General features: G+C 36.8%; 1 protein-coding gene across 2 annotated transcripts in view; it reads left to right on the forward strand.

Moving 5' to 3' along the window:
- Positions 1-18,441, forward strand: part of fastkd1 (FAST kinase domains 1) — a 34,977-nt gene that overhangs the window by 13,152 nt on the left and 3,384 nt on the right. For both annotated transcript variants that reach the window (XM_073911469.1, NM_205629.2), the window contains 10 exons: positions 1,078-1,476; positions 2,377-2,487; positions 3,804-3,935; positions 6,414-6,900; positions 9,377-9,491; positions 9,578-9,706; positions 12,537-12,668; positions 15,316-15,429; positions 16,487-16,631; positions 18,293-18,407. In XM_073911469.1, the coding sequence (XP_073767570.1) occupies positions 1,078-1,476; positions 2,377-2,487; positions 3,804-3,935; positions 6,414-6,900; positions 9,377-9,491; positions 9,578-9,706; positions 12,537-12,668; positions 15,316-15,429; positions 16,487-16,631; positions 18,293-18,407 (1,879 nt within the window). The remainder of the gene's footprint in view (positions 1-1,077; positions 1,477-2,376; positions 2,488-3,803; positions 3,936-6,413; positions 6,901-9,376; positions 9,492-9,577; positions 9,707-12,536; positions 12,669-15,315; positions 15,430-16,486; positions 16,632-18,292; positions 18,408-18,441) is intronic.

Genomic DNA, 18,441 nt, shown 5'->3' on the forward strand with positions numbered 1-18,441 from the left:
TATACAGTTATTTTAAACACTTTCAGAAGTGTTTTATGAAAATTCAAAGGGGTTTCTTTAAAATGATACCATATTTTTGCTTTTACACCTCTGCATGTGGATTTGGGAAGCTTTTAAATTTTGGTAAGCAAAATCCAGGCAGAAATCCCAAAATAGCAGCAGAGTTTAACTGGTTAAAAACGAATTTTGTCATGTGTTAGCAGACCACTCTAAGTTGAAGTCAGAATGATTAGCCCTCCTGAATTATTAACCCCCTTTTATATTTTGTCTCCCAATTTCTGTTTAGTGGAAAGAAGAATTTTTCAACACATTTCTAAACATAATAGTTTAAATTAATCATTTTGCTCTGTAGACCAGGAGTTTCCAACCTATTCAGCCCGTGACCCCCAAAATAACAATGCCAGTGACTCGGAACCCCAATTTTTCCCCAATTTTTACTGAGGTGGTTATAGATGTATAATCCTTGCACACATACCAATAGGTCCTAGTCTATTCATCATTTAATTTTGGAGAACACCACTCAGAGATCATCCTCCTCCTGTATTTTAATGTGCAGAAAATGTGTCAGACAGTTCAACCAGGTTTTTTTCACTTTGTGCCACTCTTTTATTCAATGTGTTAGTGGGACTGTGTGTGTGTGTGTGTGTGTCAAACATTATGGTAAATTTATATTTGTTCAAGTTGGTTATATATTTGGAAAAAAGAGAAAATATTCACTTTAGCGATGACGATGGTCCATTTAAACGGTAGAAGTTGCCGTCTGAAGGTAATGGTAAATGACTCACAAAATGCTTTTCATTCCTATTAGATCCCCTTTTTAAAATGATCAGTCCAGAAGGTGGCGCTGATCAACAGCAGGATTAGTTCAAAGATGTTAAAAGCAAGTAAAACAGATTAAAACTATCATTTCAAAGCTCTCCAAATGTGACTCTTTATACGCATCAAGTTGCCGACCCGATGTTCTTAGCATTCTCCTTACGCGTACATGCAAAGCATAATGGGTAATTCTGCATTCTAAGAAATAGGTCTATAGTACAGCCAAAAATACCAATGATTTATCTCATGTCCCCCTTCCAGAGTCCTCACACCACTGATGGTCAGTATCTACGCCCTGGTGTCGCCTCAACTGCGTGATTCAATAATTAAAAGAGCAGACACCCTATTGGACCAGATGGACCCGTTTCGCTTCAATAACCCCAGACGAGTGGTGCAGTTCTTCAAAAACAGCAGATACATCCACAAACCCCTGCTGGACAAATGCAATCAGCTCTTCCTGCAGAACATTGATCATCTGGACACGGATGCCATCGGTATCATTATGGGACTGTATCACACTTTGCAGTACAGTAGCAGTTATTTTAAGGTGGCTGTGAAACAGAGACTGATGGAGCTGATGGATGGAAAAACTGATCCGGATGTTTTCACCAAACTTTTCTCTTATTTGGGACCCATAGCAGGGCAAGGGGTCAGAGAGGAGTGAGTATGGAGAATAATTATTATTTAATTAACAGTTTTTGTTATCTTTATTTAGCATTTTTGGTCACACTTTACAATAAGGTTTCATTAGTTATGCATTTACCAACACAAACTAAGTGCGAACAATATTTGTGCAGCATTTATTATTCATAGATCAACATTTACTAATGTATTATCAACATCTAAAGTCATGCTACTGTGAGTTAACATGATCTAACAATTAATGACTGTATTTTTATTAACTAATGTTAGCGAACATAAACAAATACTGTAATAAATGCATTGTTCATTGTTTAATAATAATAATAATAGTAATAATAATTCTTTACATTTATATAGCAGTTTTCTGGGCACTCAGAAAGGGGGGAATCTCTTCATCCACCACCAGTCTGCAGCATCCACCTGGATGATGCGACGGCAGCCTTATTGAGCCAGACCAAACACCACACACCAGCTGATTGGTGGAGAGTGATGAAGCCCATTATGATATGGGGAGGGTTAGGAGGCCATGATTGGCCAGGATGACAGGGTTAAACCCCACTACAAAGGACATCCTGGGATTTTTAACAACCCCAGAGAGTCGAGCCCTCAGTTTAACAGCACTATAATGCAGTATAGAGTACTATAGAGTCCCCGTCGCTATACTGGGGCATTATTACCCACACAGACCGCAGTTTGGGCGTCCCCTGCCGGCCTCACTAACACCACTTACGGCAACAACAATCTAGCTTTCACATGTGGTCTCCCATCCGTGTACTGACCCGGCGCAGCCCTGCTTAGCTTCAGTGGGCGACCATGTGAGAGTTGCAGAGAACGAGCTGCCAGTTTTTAATATAGACAAGACAACAGTATATAGATAAATAAAGAACTGTGATCTGATTGTTTTGATTGGTCCTGCAGGTTAGAGAGGACTGCGCTTCTATTGGCTGATGAGCTGAATTCCCAGCAGGCTTTAGTTGTGCTGGAGGCCATGGAGGATATGCAGTGCAGGAACCTTCAGCTGATCAACAAGTAAGTCAATTCAACTCGATTGAACATTGATAATTCAACATGCATCCCATAATCTCAGACAATCAATTCATTTGCTGTTCCAAAATTTTGGTTCAGTTATAAAAAAAACAGTTTATACTTTTATTCCGCAAGAATGTATTAAATTGATTAAAAGTGAAAGCAAAGATATGTAGTTTACAATTTACAATAAATGCTGATTTTTTGTAATCAATCAAAACTTTGTCAAATTGTCAATCATTTTTCAATCAGTTTTCACACAATATTAGGCAGCACAACTGTTTATAGCATTGATGATGATGATCATGATGATGATGATAATAATAATAATTATTAACAACAATAATAACAATAATAAAAATAATAAACAGCCTATTCTCTTTGACCCGATTGCATTTTTAAAGCTTGTATTGTGTTCTATTGTTTATTGTGTTTTTATTTGAATTGATTGTTTTAGTTGTCCTGTACGGTGACCTTGAGTGTCATGAAAGGCGCCTTTAAATAAAATGCATTATTATTATTATTAATAATAACAATAGTGGTAGTAGTTTTTTTTTTTTTTTAGACCAATATTATATCTTAACCCCATTAAGGTGCTAAAACTTCTACCCTAAACTCACAACAGGACTTTATTTAACTTCTATTATCATAAATTAAATTATAAGGTCATTTTAGCTGCTGTCAGTGTTAAGGCTGGTTTATACTTCTGCGTCGAGTGATCGTCCCGATTCACTTGTAAACACTCGCTCCATCGGGCTCACGGCTCTCAGCACCACCCACACTCATCAGCGCTACCAAGCTGACCAATCGTAGAGCTTGTGCTATGAATCGTAACAACATGTTTGCAATATTTTTTGAGAGGTGTGCGTCAGCCACTGCGAGAGGAATGCGACCATGCAAAGGCTGCACTGGATCAAACGCGTGTGCTTGAGACAGAAGTATAAATCAGCGTTTAAGACTGTAGAGTGTTTTTGCAAAGAGCGTTACATACTCTATAATACATGAATTATAGGATCATTTTAGCTGCCGTCAGTGGTTTTGGACACTTATGATCTTTGTATGTTTTTACAAAGAGAGTTACAGACTCTATAATACATGAATTATAGGGTCATTTTAGCTGCCGTCAGTGGTTTTGGACACTTATGATCTTTGTATGCTTTTACAAAGAGAGTTACATACTCTATAATATATGAATTATAGTGTCATTTTAGCTATCGTCAGTGGTTTTGGACACTTAAGTCCTTTGTGTGTTTTTGCAAAGACAGTTACATACTCTATAATGTCCAGATTGAAAATTTTACGTGTTTTTTTTCTGACAGGATGGAGTCGGTACTTTACAAAAATCTGGAAACCTATCGGCCACTGGAAATCACTCGAATTACTCAAGCGCTTGTCCTGCTGCACTGCCAGAATCCCGACATCCTCTCCAGACTGAAAACCAAACTGCTTCAGTGAGTGTTTCCAAAACCACAGAGATCTGTTCAGTCACTAGCCCCTTTCACACATACAGACCTTTTCTGAAAATTACAGGCAATTTTCCAGAAAGGGATCATGTCTGAACAGGCCCTTTTTGAAAATACAGATAAATTCATTCCGGCAATTTTCCAGAAAGAGAAGTTGTAACATTACCGGTAATTTGCCGGAATGCTGCGCTGTGTGAACAGAGAAGGAAGATTGCCGGAAAGATTGGGTTAATGCTTAAAATGTGCTGACGTGAAACGTCTACTCCAGCCAATCAGAACATTCAGACGCATTCACATCCATGCTTATAAATATAAAAGCCTTTGAATATTTTTCCAGACACATTCAGCTGCAAGTTGTTAGTCAGATAACGTATATGTTCCTTCTTAATGCCAACTGTGTAAAAAATATTGGTAAAATGCTTATGTTAAACTGCTGTTTGTTTACCTTTAAGCTCTGCTTTAGTTGCTTGACGCGTGTGCATGTGAACACATAGGACACACACACACATATTATGAATATCTCAACATCTGAAAACTTATCCTTGCACATAATTTGTAATGTAGTCAGATGTATAAACATTTAGCTGCGGTTCACGCTTCTGCCTTTTGATGTCTCAAATAGCAGCTGCATGAATGCTAAAGCTTTAAATAAAAGTGAAATCATCAACAACAGGTTGACCCCTTTTATGTTTACAAATACAAGCGCAGCCGTTTAGAGCTCATATCTGGTTAATGATGACAGAATTTACCGGTATTTTGGAATGGATGTGTGAATGCTCTTTTTCTGAAAAATTCCAGAACATCCGTGCCTGTGTGAACAGCACATTTTTGAATGTACCAGTAAAGTCGTTCTGGAAATTTTCTGGATATTCACCGGTATCACTGCGTGAAAGGGGATACTGTCTCAGAGTCTGGGAACAAATCCAACCCGGGCTCATTGTGGAAACGTAGCCCCGCGGACGTTTCTGCGGACCGCGAGATACGTCCCGGAAGGTACGTATTCGAGCGGGTTTTTTTTTCGCGGATCCGCGAGAGGCCGCTGTGTGCGCTTTTTCGCGTCTCGGGTGCCTCTCGGGAGCGAGCGCCGTTCGCGCCCGCGCTGTTCTTGTGCGAAAAGCCGCCGGATCGGCCGACCCGGCCGCCCTCCTCCTCCTCCTCCTCCTCCTCCTCCTCCTCCTTCCCTAAACCCAAGCGACGGTTTGCAAAAGCCGTCCAGAAAAAAAAAAAAAGCAAAAGCCCTCGTCTTCGATTTCGACCGCGTTTTCGGATCCCGCCGCGTTCTTGCCCTTATTTTTCGGATTCTGTTTTTCATCTTACCTGATTTCTGGAACCGCTGTTCCCCGAACTCGATCCTGGTCGTCGTCCCTGCGGCCAGCTCCTCCTCCTCCGCGGCCTCCGCCGACGCAACGCTGTGAGCTAAGCGGACAAACTGGTTGCATCGAGAAAGCCCTCCACTCGGAGGTGAGCCGTCGGCCGGCGAGCGCGAAGAGGAGCAGCGGAGCGGTGCCACACCGCCCCGCAGCGTTTGCTCGAAAAAAACTAAACACGGCCGTACGTACCTCCGGCCACGTAAATCGCGGTCTCCAGAAACGTCCGCGGGGCTACGTTTCCAGAATGAGCTTGGGTTGAACAAATCTTTTCATAAATCTTTTTCTACACAGAATATAGTTCCTCTCAGATTTTTTCTCTCAGTAAAATTAATTTTAATAGTTTAATTTTAAAGAATATAGAATGGAAGATGCTTTCAGCATAATTTAGCAATGGGGGCGAATTGCAGATCAGTTTTGTCCAAGATCCAGTGAATAGATAAAGAATAAAAGAGGCCCCAATACTGAGCCTTGACGAACACCAGCTATCTTTTATATATACAGTTGAAGTCAGAATTATTAGCCCCTCTGTTTATTTTTTTCCTTAATTTCTGTTTAACGGAGAGATTTATTCAACACATTTTTAAACAAAATAGTTTTAATAACTCATTTCTAATAAATGATTTATTTTATCTTTGCCGTGATGACAGTAAATAATATTTGACCAGATATTTTTAAGACACTTCTATACAGCTTAAATTGACATTTGAAGGCTTAACTAGGCAGGTTAGGGTAATTAGGCAAGTTATTGTATAACGATGGTTTGTTCTGTAGACTATCAAAAAAAATAAAGCTTAAAGGGGCTAATAGTTTTGACCTTAAAATCGTTCTTACAAAATTAAAAAACGCTTTTATTCTAGCCAGAACAAAACAAATAAGACTTTCTCCAGAAGAAAAAGTATTATCAGACATACTGTGAAAATTTCCCTGCTCAGTTAAACATAGTTTGGGAAATATTTAAAAAAGAAACAAAAATTAAAAGGGGGGCTAATAATTCTAATTTCCACTGTATAAAACATGTTCTGTAAACCTAATGCATGTAAAAATGTCATAATAGGGCATTTATAATAACACACCATTTCTGTCTTTCGTCTAATAGTCACCTACAAAGCAGCGTGTACCCTTTTGAGGTGACTGTGCTAATTAGGGTTCTTTCCATGCTCCCCTCCCGCCGTCTTGACGAAGGCGTCGTGTCCCGAGTGAATGCTGTTCTCCCACAGTGCAGCCTCAACAACCTCAACACCTACTCCATTGTTGTGGCCAAATGGATTCGCAATGACCCTTCATATAGGATAAACACCCCTAGCAGGTACGTTCAGCTGCTCCAGACCCTGAACCGTTGTGGACGAGAGCGACTGAAACATTTCCAGCGTCTGGATGGGGTTTTGGAGGAGCTGAAGTTCATGTCGGGGGAATGGTTCGAGGAGATGCTGCTGGAGAAATCGATTGTCACTATGCAGAAAATGATCGATCAGATATCCTGGACTAACGTGCAGGAGCTGGCCATTTATCTGACCAGGACTAACTACTTGTGTACTGCCCTGCTGGACCGCATCGCTAGTGTGACCGTTGAAAATATCGACAAGGTGGGAGTCTTGATTGTTTTTTATACTTTAATTTTATTTCTTATTTAGGAAAGAAATAAAAAATACAATAACATTGTAACTTAAATGTGACTGGGCACATATTTCAATACAGGTAACATTAACAAATATATATAACGATACAGTTTACACAGTGTAAAGGCAAAGGCATAATCCATTTCTCCCAGTATTGCAGGTATTTGTCCATTTGTTGTCTTAACGAAAAAGTCATCGTCTTTAATCATTTATCAGTTTTAATCATTTATGTTGTGTGTGTGTGTGTATATATATATATATATATATATATATATATATATATATATATATATATATATATATATATATGTATATGTATATGTATATATATATATATATATATATATATATATATATATATATATATATATATATGTATATATATATATATATATATATATATATATATATATGTATATATATATATATACACACACACACACACACACACACACATATACACATATATACACTCACCGGCCACTTTATTAGGTACACCTGTCTAACTGCTTATTAACGCAAATCAAATCAGCCAATTTCATGACTGCAACTCAATGCATTTTGGGTGCCACTTCTGTCAGCTAAGAACAGGAAACTGAGGCTACAATTCGCACAGGCTCTGAAGACTGGAAAAACGTTGCCTGGTCTGATGAGTCTCGATTTGGATGGTAGGGTCAGAATTTGGCGTCAACAACATGAAAGCATGGATCCATCCTGCCTTGTATTAATGGTTTGGCTGGTGATGATGGTTGTGTAATTGTGTGGGGGATATTGTTTTGGTAGGCTTTGGGCCCATTAGTACCAATTGAACATCGTGTCAACGCCACAACCTACCATGTCCATCCATTTTTGACCACAGTGGACCTATCTTGTAAAGGCTACTTCTAGCAGGATAACCCATGTCATAAACCTGAATCATCTCAGATTGGTTTCTTGAACATGTCAATGAGTTCACTGTACTCAAATGGCCTCCAAAGTCACCAGTTCTCAATCCAATAGAGCACCTTTGGGATGTGGTGGAACAGGAGATTCGCATCATGGATGTGCAGCTGACAAATCTGCAGCAACTGTGTGATGCTGTCAATATGGTCATGATCATGTCAGTATGGACCAAAATCTCTGAGGAATATTTCCAGTGCCTTGTTGAATCTATGCCATGAAGGATTAAGGCAGTTCTGAAGGCAACAGGGGGTCTCCAACCCTACTAGTAAGGTGTTCCTAATAAAGTGGCCTGTGTTTATATATATATATATATATATATATATATATATGTATATATATATATATATATATGTATGTATATATATATATATGTATATATAATTATGTATATATAATTTACATAAGGTTTATTTTTGTTTTCGTAGGGTTTCATTATTATTATTATTTGCTGTTTATTTTTACATTTTCAGTTCATTTTTAATTTCAATTTGGCTTTTTAGTGCTTGAATTCAGTTTTAAGGTTAAGTAGTAAGCTTAAATAGGATTAACAATTTATATTAATATACACATTTATATTAATTATGTTGATTTAATTGTATTTGTAGTGTTAGTTAATATGTTAAGTGCTCTTTTATTAAGGGTATATAAGGTTAACTTTTATATTAAGTTTTACAAAGGTAATTTTATGCTATTTAATATGTTAAACTATTTGTATTGTCTGTGTGCGCGCGTGCGTGCGTGTGTGCGCGTGTCAGATGTGTAATTGCGTATTTTAAAGTTTTATCTATTGATTGTTTCAGTTTAATTTAATCAAAGTACTTCAAAATAAATGATAAACAAAATTCATATGTGCAATAGAGAAAGGGTATAATAGTTATTGAAGTCAAATAAGATATAATAAATAATAAATAAAATAGCAAAGATTCAAACAATAAGAATAAAAGCAGTAATATTGTAAAGTATTTGCACTTTTTTGTAATATATTTAAATTTTAAATCTTTGTAAAATGTTTTGTTTTCAATATTATTTAAAATGCATATATAAAATAATAAAATATAATATATACTATGATATAATATGATATAAAATAATATAATATAATATACTATGATATAATATAATATAATATAATATGATATTATATGATATAATATAATATAATATGATATAATATAATATAATATTATATAATATAATTTAAAATAATATAATATAATATAAAATAATACAATATAATATAATATAATATAATATAATATAATATAATATAATATAATATAATATAATATAATATAATATAAAATAATATAATATAATATAATATAATATAATATAATATAATATAATATAAAAGAATATAATATAATTAAAAAAATATAAATAATTCAATATAATATAATATAATATAATATAAAATAAAATACTATTATATAATATCATATTTTTGGCAGCCTTTAATATAATATATATATTTGTATGTTGGTCTTTATCTTCTGTACAGATTCATTACTCTGATGCATATATCACACTGCTGCCTTATGCTATACTAAACTACGACCCACCAATGGTAGAGGAGTTTTTTGATGCGTGTATTCAACATATCACTCCATATATTGGTAAGCTCCTTCCACTCTGCATTTATAAATGATTTGATTTTAGCCCTGAACGATTCTAACCTGTCGGTTTTTGCCCAATCAAACAGGCTCCTTTGACCCTCACCTGCTGGTTCTGATGGCTCACGCATTGGCGATGGCTGATTACTTTCCAGAGGAGATGATCCGAGAAATATTCAGCGTTGACTTTCTAGCGAAGTTGGATGCCCATCTTGAGAGTATGTCCATTATCGACATTAGATTGCATGTAGTTATGTGCCATATTTGCTGTCTACAATAAGGCAGTAATTGATGATTTGATAAGCACGTTAGCTCATACAGTTGAATTCAGAATTTTAAGCCCTCCTGTAAATTTTCTTTTTCAAATATTTCCCAAATGATGATTAACAGAGCAAGGAGTTTTTCACAGTATTTCCTATAATATTTTTTATTCTGGAGAAAGTCTTATTTGTTTTATTTTGGATTGAATAAAAGCAGTTTTAAATGGAAAACAAAAACATTTTATGGTCAATATTATTAGCCCCCTGATATATTATTAACCTTGCCTAATTACCCTAACTTGCCTAATTAACATAGTTAAGCCTTTAAATGTCACTTCAAGCTGAAAACTAGTGTCTTGAATAATAACTAGTCAAATATTAATTACTGTCATCATGACAAAGATAAATTATTAGAAACGAGTTATTAAATCTTCTTTCTGTTAAACAGAAATTGGGAAACAAAATTTACAGGTGGATGTAACCCCTCTGTGAAACCCTGACTAAGGTTGTCATAAAAAATGACAAAAATATGCAATTTCTGTTCATTGCAGTAAATAGTATATTAAACATCAGGTATTGAGATGCAGTACTATATTTACATTTATACTGAAATTTGGTTTTTACAAATAAAGCTTCTGTACCATGCCCAATGGTTTCTGTAAGCCCAATGAACCCTTCACTAAGCACCGCCCTCCTTAGTTACTGTTGCTACGCCTGTCAAGCTTTTGTCCCTGGCACAGCTTTTTAAATGTGTGTGCACTGGTGTCAGACATTGCCAAAGATATGATGTCATTTTTGGCGAACAGGTGAAATATCCGAGAAAGCCAGATAAAAAGGAACTGCAGTATGCATTACAGGAGTATATTCACCACAATATATGCCCCTAGCGGAAGCATATATAATGAAAAAAGTGAGGGAGCTAAGACTGAGCCTTGAGGGAGGCCTTGAAGGAAAGCATGTGGCTTCTTCTTTTTTCCTTAGCTCCATTTATCTATTAACTTATTTTCTTATTTTTAAGGATTACTATAGTTACTGTTACCCCTTGCACATTTTTTGTAAAACTTGCCTTTGATTATGGCTGTAAAAGCACATTGTACATTAATTTTGATAACCTTAAACATGTTACGACAAAAAAGAAAACAAGCAAATTATTTATAAACCTAAAAAAAGAAATAAACATTATTTATAAACAATTTATTAATATTATTATTATTATAATTGTGCATTTTAATGATTTATTAATACACATTTTATTGTTTGATTAATCAGCCTTTTAAAACGTGATTTGAATAAACACATTATAACATGTTTTATTTATTTGTACATTTAAAAATTATTTATAAATGCATTGTTTTATTGATTTAATAAATGACATTTAAAATCAAAATTTAAATAAACACATCATGTCAATGTTAATTATGTCCATTTATTGTCCATTAATTGTTCATTTAAATTGTTATTCTTTTAGACACATTTTATTAAATTGATAATGTGATTCTTCATTTTATTTCTAATGGGCACTCCTGCTCCTCCATAGTTAGGTTGGGTGCTGTCAGCATAGCAGTGATTGTGAATTGCAGACTTTCTGAAAATTGGTTCAAGAGACAGTTATTGGATATAAAAGAGAATAAAAGACAGAGCCTTGGGGAAAACCAGTTATGAAGTATCATTTCTGATCTGTCATTTTTAAGTTGCACAGAAGCAATGCGATCAGAAAGATATGATCTAAAACTAGGACACTCAGGCTGTTTTCCCTGGGTTTTACAGGCACCTGTTTAAGAGTGTCATGCGAGTCGTCATCAGAGGCAGCATTTAGTTTGAGATAAATAAGTATAATCAGCTCTATGACAGTCTTTTATTTTGGAAACAAATGGTGAATATTAAAATAAGATTTTAAGAAATATGACTCATTTGTGATGTTAAAAATGGCATTTTAGAAAACTTTCGGGATTTTTTTCTTGATTTTTTATTTTTTGCATTTCTTAATGCAATCAGTCAAGTATGTAGTATGTAGCCATTGACGTCCTTAGTAGGAAAAAACATACTATGGAAGTCAATGGCTATCAGTTTGCAGCATCCATTTTCTTTTGTGTTCAACAGACGAACGAATCTCAAACAATTTTGTGTGAGTGTGTGTGTGGAGTGAGAGAATTATCCCTTTAATGCACGTTTGCCCATATCTGAATTTTTGGCTGTCCTGTTTATATAACGGAGGCCAGTTAGTAAGTGCTGTGCAGGTTAACCTCACTTCTTTGACCTCTAAATGTATTCTGGCGACAAACACTAGAGGTCTTGGTCTTTAGCCTCCTTGTTCGAGCAACCGACTCCCATGCGGAAGGTCGCCAGTTCTATCCCAGCTCAAAGCGGGTTGGGTGGTGTAGGACTGGTGGGGTTACATTGGTGCCGTGACCCGGATGGGAGTAAGGTTTAGGAGGGTGAGTGTAACTGCGTGCTGTGCAGGTAAACCTCACTCCTCTGACCTCTAAAGGTGCTCTAGCAACTGACGCTAGAGGCTATGGTCTTTAGCCTCCTTGTTAGAGCAACTGACTCCCATGTGGAAGGTCGCCGGTTCGATACCAGCTCGGAGCGGGTTGGGTGGTGTCGGACTGGCGGGGTTACATTTACACCTTTTATCTGATGTCTGTGTTTACATTAATTTCTCACCCAAAAAGAATCCATTAATTCACTGTGAGTGCGATGATTGACCCTAGAATTAGATATGGACTTGTTCATTTGTCAGTTTGGATGTGTGTGCTTTAAGTGCTGTTATGTTTCTTATTGCCAACAGCCTTTCCAGAGTCTCAGAACCTGTACATCCGTCTCCGCCTCATGCAGCTGAACCGCGCCGTGTGTCTGGAGTGTCCAGAGTTTCATGTGCCATGGTTTCATGAGCGTTACTGTCAACAGCTGCAGAAGAGAGGTGGGTAAACCATGGCCGCTTTTATATTGGATACATTATTTGCCCCTTGTAGAATTTGCTTCTCAATTCTGTTTAACAGAAAGATGATTCATTTCAACACATTTCTAAACATAATACATTTAATAATTAATTTATAATAACTGATTTATTTTATCTTTGCCATGATGACAGTACACAATGTTTGACTAGATATTTTTAAAGACACTATTATTCAGCTTAAGGTGACATTTAAAGGCTTAACTAGGTTAATTTAGGGTAATTAGGCAATCAGTAGCTACTTTCCATCTAAAAATGCAAATAAACTTTATGCGCAAAACTGGATTATTGTATATAAGATGTGCAAATAAAGCAGCGTTTCATCCAACGAGTCAAAGCGAACAAAATTCCTGATTATCTGGCACCAAATATCAACAGTAAAAACTGAATTTGCTGCAGTAGGAGAAGCTGCATCAATCTTTTCTTTATCTTATAAATGACTTGCACCTTAGAAGGCAAATCTTGACATGCAGTGAACGCGCGGTGGTGTTTAAAGGTGTCAGACGCGGAGCACAGACGCTCTTGATTCTGGAGGTCATTAATAATATGATATCACTAATACTGAAACGGTTCAGGCGTTTTAGAATGACCAGAACAACATTTCAGATGTTTTACAGTGTGCTCAGCCTGCTGGTTTGTCCATTCACACACGTTATCATCACATGATCTATTATAACAAAATCACATGACCTTTTTTTAATACTCATACTGGAATTTGTTCTGTAAAAGAAATCGCATTAAGACAAGTGGAGTATTCTGATTTTAGTCGCATTAATAAACTGCAATACAGACCTGTAAACACCTTAATCAAACTATTACATCATGTAGGACTTTTCGCTGCGTTTTGTGGCACACACAATAGACCACACACCCACACACATGCGCAACTGTTCGACACTCTTTGCAACTACCGAGTCAGTGCAGACCACAGACACCTGCATCGTGAAATGCGGAGGTTTTTTTTCCTTGCATTCAGCATGCGGTATGAACTTTCACTAAAACATCACTCTTCCAGCAGTTCAAAGTTTCATCCAATATCTCAATTGTCATGGAAGGGCGTGCGTGAAATGTTCCCGAATGAAAGTGAAAGTGCCAAACTACAGTTAAAGTCGACAAATTAAAAATGAAACACCCGAAATTAGGGCGAAGCAGTGGCGCAGTAGGTAGTGCTGTTGCCTCACAGCAAGAAGATCGCTGGTTCGAGCCTCGGCTCAGCTGGCGTTTCTGTGTGGAGTTTGCATGTTCTCCCTGCCTTCGCGTGGGTTTCCTCTGGGTGCTCCGGTTTCCCCCACAGTCCAGAGACATGCGGTATAGGTGAATTGGGAAGACTAAATTGTCCGTAGTGTATGAGTCTGTGTGTGTGTGGATGTTTCCCAGAGATGGGTTGCCGCTGGAAGGCCATCCGCTGCGTAAAAAACTTGCTGGATAAGTTAGCGGTTCATTCCGCTGTGGGTACCCCAGTTTAATAAAGGGACTAAGCCGACAAGAAAATGAATGAATGAATGAATGAATTAACACCCGAAATTACATGAAACTCCGGAGGAAATGCGGATAGCGTGACGACGCAATGACATTAATTGAATTATGCGCTATAATTTGTAAAACGGGATCATGAAAGGAACATTCAAAAAGCAACTCATGTAAACACCTTAGTCTTATTATTCTCTTAATTAGATTAAGACAAATGATTCAATTACTGATGTCCATGTAAACTTAGTTATTGTATAATGATGGTTTGTTCTGTAGACAATCGTAAGAAATATTGCTTAAGCGGGCTAATAATATTGACCTTAAAATGGTTTTAAAAATTAAAAACTGCTTTTATTGATGCCGAAGACTTTATTCAGAAGAAACAATATTATCAGAAATACTGTGAAAAATTCCTCGCTCTGTTAAACATCATTTGGGAAATATTTGTAAAAGAGTAAAAATTCACAGGAGGGCTATGAACCGATGATCTTCACAGTCGTTTCTGTTGAGCATGTTAACCGGTCAGCGGTGTTCAAGTACGTGCTCAACCGTGCCTTAGCCGTATCAAGGAGTGCAACAACGCCTTATGTTAAACCACAATATACAGTTTCACCCTTAAACGATTTGTGCTACAGATCCACCTGACGATTAGGACCATCAGTCAGCTGCTGTGTATATGATTGTAGAGGCGAATATTTTGGTCTTTGGTTCTGACGCGTTTGTTGCTTGAACGGGTCAATAAAAAAAGTAAAATGTCCATACCTTTACAAATAAAGTTGGATATTCCAATCCATTTATTGTCCTTTCTCAACATTAAAAGTAAACATCAAAACAAACATAAACCCGTTCTCACAGCATGGCGGTCAAAAAGTTTGCATGACCTTCTTCTACACATCTCTCACTCGTCGTGAGTAGAGCTTAAATACCTTATACACCCTCTAGTGGTGCAATAGAAAATTGCAACCCGTAAATGGCTCCAACAATGATTATTATTTATTCATTTACTTACTGTTTAGTGTTATTCTTTACTGAAACTGCAGAGCCAATACTAGAAAATTTTGTTCTGTGTACACCGGTACAATTCATATGACAGTAAAGTTTGTCTGGTTAAAGTCAAGGTGTAATTTCTCTCACATTGTAGCCAACAGCTCCATCAGCCCAATCCAGCAGCAGATCCATAAGATTCTTGGTGAAGTCCTGGGAGGAATCAACTGTGCCAAAGCAGCAGTGGTGACTCCGTATTACTATACTGTCGGTGAGTTACATGTACACTACCTGACAAGGCATATCCAAGTTTTGGGAGCAACAGATAATAACTTGACTTCTAGTTGATCATTTGGTATCAGATGTGGCTTATATGAAAAGCAAAGGCCTTTAGATTACGCTTATTTTACCAAAATAAAATATGATAATGCCTTGATTTTTAATTATTTAATTAGGACAGTTCGGTCTGACTCTGCTTACACAAAAATCTTTGTAAAGTTTTTTCATAAACTAATTTCGATTGGAGCACGTGATTATGATTGAACGCGGCTGGTTCTGCATTAGCATGCATGATCCACCAATCAGGCCATTCCTAACCCACTATAAAGAGCCAGGGTTTTTTCACTACAGTCATCTTCGGTTTGAAGAATCCCCCCTTCCACCCCTACCTCTTCACCTTTCCCTCCATGGGGCAGCACGGTGGCCCAGTGATTAGCACTGTCGCCTCACAGCAAGAACGTCACCGGTTCTAGTCCTATAACAGGCCGGTGGTCGTTTCTGTGTGTAGTTTGCATGTTCTTCCCGTGCTTGCGTGGGTTTTCCCCGGGTCCTCCGGTTTCCTCCCACATTCCAAAAACATGCACAAGAAGTAAATTGATAAATCTAAATTTTGCACTACAGTTAATCTCTCACCATGCAGCATATCTTTTCATAGCATTCAATTTTTAGTCATCAGTTTTTATCAAGGGGGAGTTGTCGAGATCTGCTTGAGCTCAAAGCTCCCCTCTCGCCCTCCAAACGGGAGGGAGCCCAGAGCTCAAGAACCTTTGAGCTCAGGGCTCTCTCCCGGGACAGCATGCCAAACTTGCTTATAATCAATCATCAGCGAAGTGTGAACTCTTGAATTGATATTTGGTGCTCGTTTATCAGGAAGTGATGATTTTGTTGTCTTTCACTCATTGGATGGAAATCGAAGCTCCTTTTTTCGCAACATTTTTATGCAATATTCCAGTTTTGTGCATAAGTCTAATTCGCATCTTTGGATGGAAACAGATAATGGTACACTATGATGGTCCTGGTTACATCACTGCTGCTGTTTTTCTCACTAGATTTTGAGCTTGTTCTGGATCGTCATCTGCACCCGCTGCCGTACAGTGAGCCGACTCGACTGCAGATCAGCGGCGGTGGGAAAGGTCACTGGCAGTCTGGATCAGCAGAGAAGGAGAGGACAGAGCTGCCGCCCGGTGCGCGCCGGTGTGTATGCCATGTGACCTAAACACTCCATAGACTTAAAATAGTTCAGACGTACAGTGCTCTGCATAAAGGAGTACACTCGCTTTTGAAAATCAATATTTTTAGCCATCTCTCAGTAAATACAGCCAATAATTGTAATGCATTTAAACGAAACGGTTATATCCAATAAAATAAGAGCTTGATCATCAAAGATCTTTAGGAATGGAAAGATAATCAGAAAAATTTGGGACGGTATGCAAAACGCAAATACACAAAAGAAAGTCGTGATTTCCAAGTTTGACTTGTGTTTCATTGCAGACACGATATATATATTTAAATGTTTGTCTGGTCAACTTCATTTCATTTGTAGATATACATCCTTTCCTGCAATGCAGACCTGCGACACATTCCAAATAAAGTTAACAGGTGATGTCCACAGGTGATAGTAATTATGATTTGGTACAAAAGCAGCTTCCAAGAACGGTCTAGTCCAGGTGTCAACAACCCTGTTCCTGGAGAGCTACCTTCCAGCAGAATTCAGTCCCAACCCTGATCAAACACACCTGAACCAATTAATAGTACCTAAAGCAGCATTTGATAATTACAAACAGGTGTGTTAGGTGCAGAGGAACACAAACAGCGTGCAGAAGTATAAATGCACGGCAACGGGCAAGGCATGCGCTGTTTAACGACGATCACTCGACGCAGAAGTATAAACCAGGCTTGGGACTCGTTTACAGGAAGAATGGGACTAAATTACACCTGAATCACTTCATCATTTGGTGTCTTTAGTTCCTAAATATCTTGTAAGTGTTGTGAAAAGGAATGGCAACATTTCAAAGAGGAAAATGCTTTACGACTCCAACTATTTAAAAATGTGTTTCAAGAATCAAAACTGGATTACGTGTTTATTTTGAAAACAAACCAACCATAAAAACTATGAGGAGCACATTAAATAATGGTATTTATCTTGTATTGTCTGCAGTGAAATACAATTCAAAATACATTTAAAAATCACTACTTCTTTATTTGCGTCCCGACTTTCTTTGATTTGGGCTTGAACATGTAAATTCAAGTGAGATTTGCATTAAAAAAATGATAAACTACAAAATTTTAACTGAAATTATTATTATTATTTATTAATAATTATTATTTATAATATTTATTAATAATAATAATAATTATTATTTATTATTAACATAATTAATTATTATAATTATGTTTTTCTTGATTTTTCCTGTCTATTAAAACATAAATTTAGGTGTACTTCTTCATTTTTTTCCTTTGTTAGATTTTTTTAGATTTGGCTTTTGTATTGACTAATCTATTGTATATGCACAGATTTAATATTGAGATCTGTGAGGGGTGTACTTATACAGTATATGCTAAACACTGTGTATTGTGCAAACCAACATGTAGTATAAAAATATGCAAAGGATATTGTGCCAATCACTGATCTTTTACAGTATTTTCTACAACCATTAGTATCTTTGTATTTATCATTTTAACGGATGAAGAACCACGTAGGGGAACTTCTTTGACATGATTGATTACAATATATTTATTAAGCAATTAAAGATTAAAAAGGCTTGTAATTACAGATATATTATTGTAAAGCATCCTGTGGAAAGTCCAAATAAATGTATGATTTATGCTAAGCACTGTAATAATCATCTGTCCAGCATTGGCCTGGATTTCCTGGACTCCAGATCCTTTTGCAGAAACACTCGGCACATGAAAGGAGAGGCTACGATGAAGAAAAGACATCTGGAGATTTTAGGATACCATGTATTACAGGTCAGTTGATAGAGTTTATGGGGGATGGAGTCAT

Source organism: Danio rerio, chromosome 9, assembly GCF_049306965.1.
Source record: "Danio rerio strain Tuebingen ecotype United States chromosome 9, GRCz12tu, whole genome shotgun sequence".
NCBI classification, from domain to species: Eukaryota; Metazoa; Chordata; class Actinopteri; order Cypriniformes; family Danionidae; genus Danio; species Danio rerio.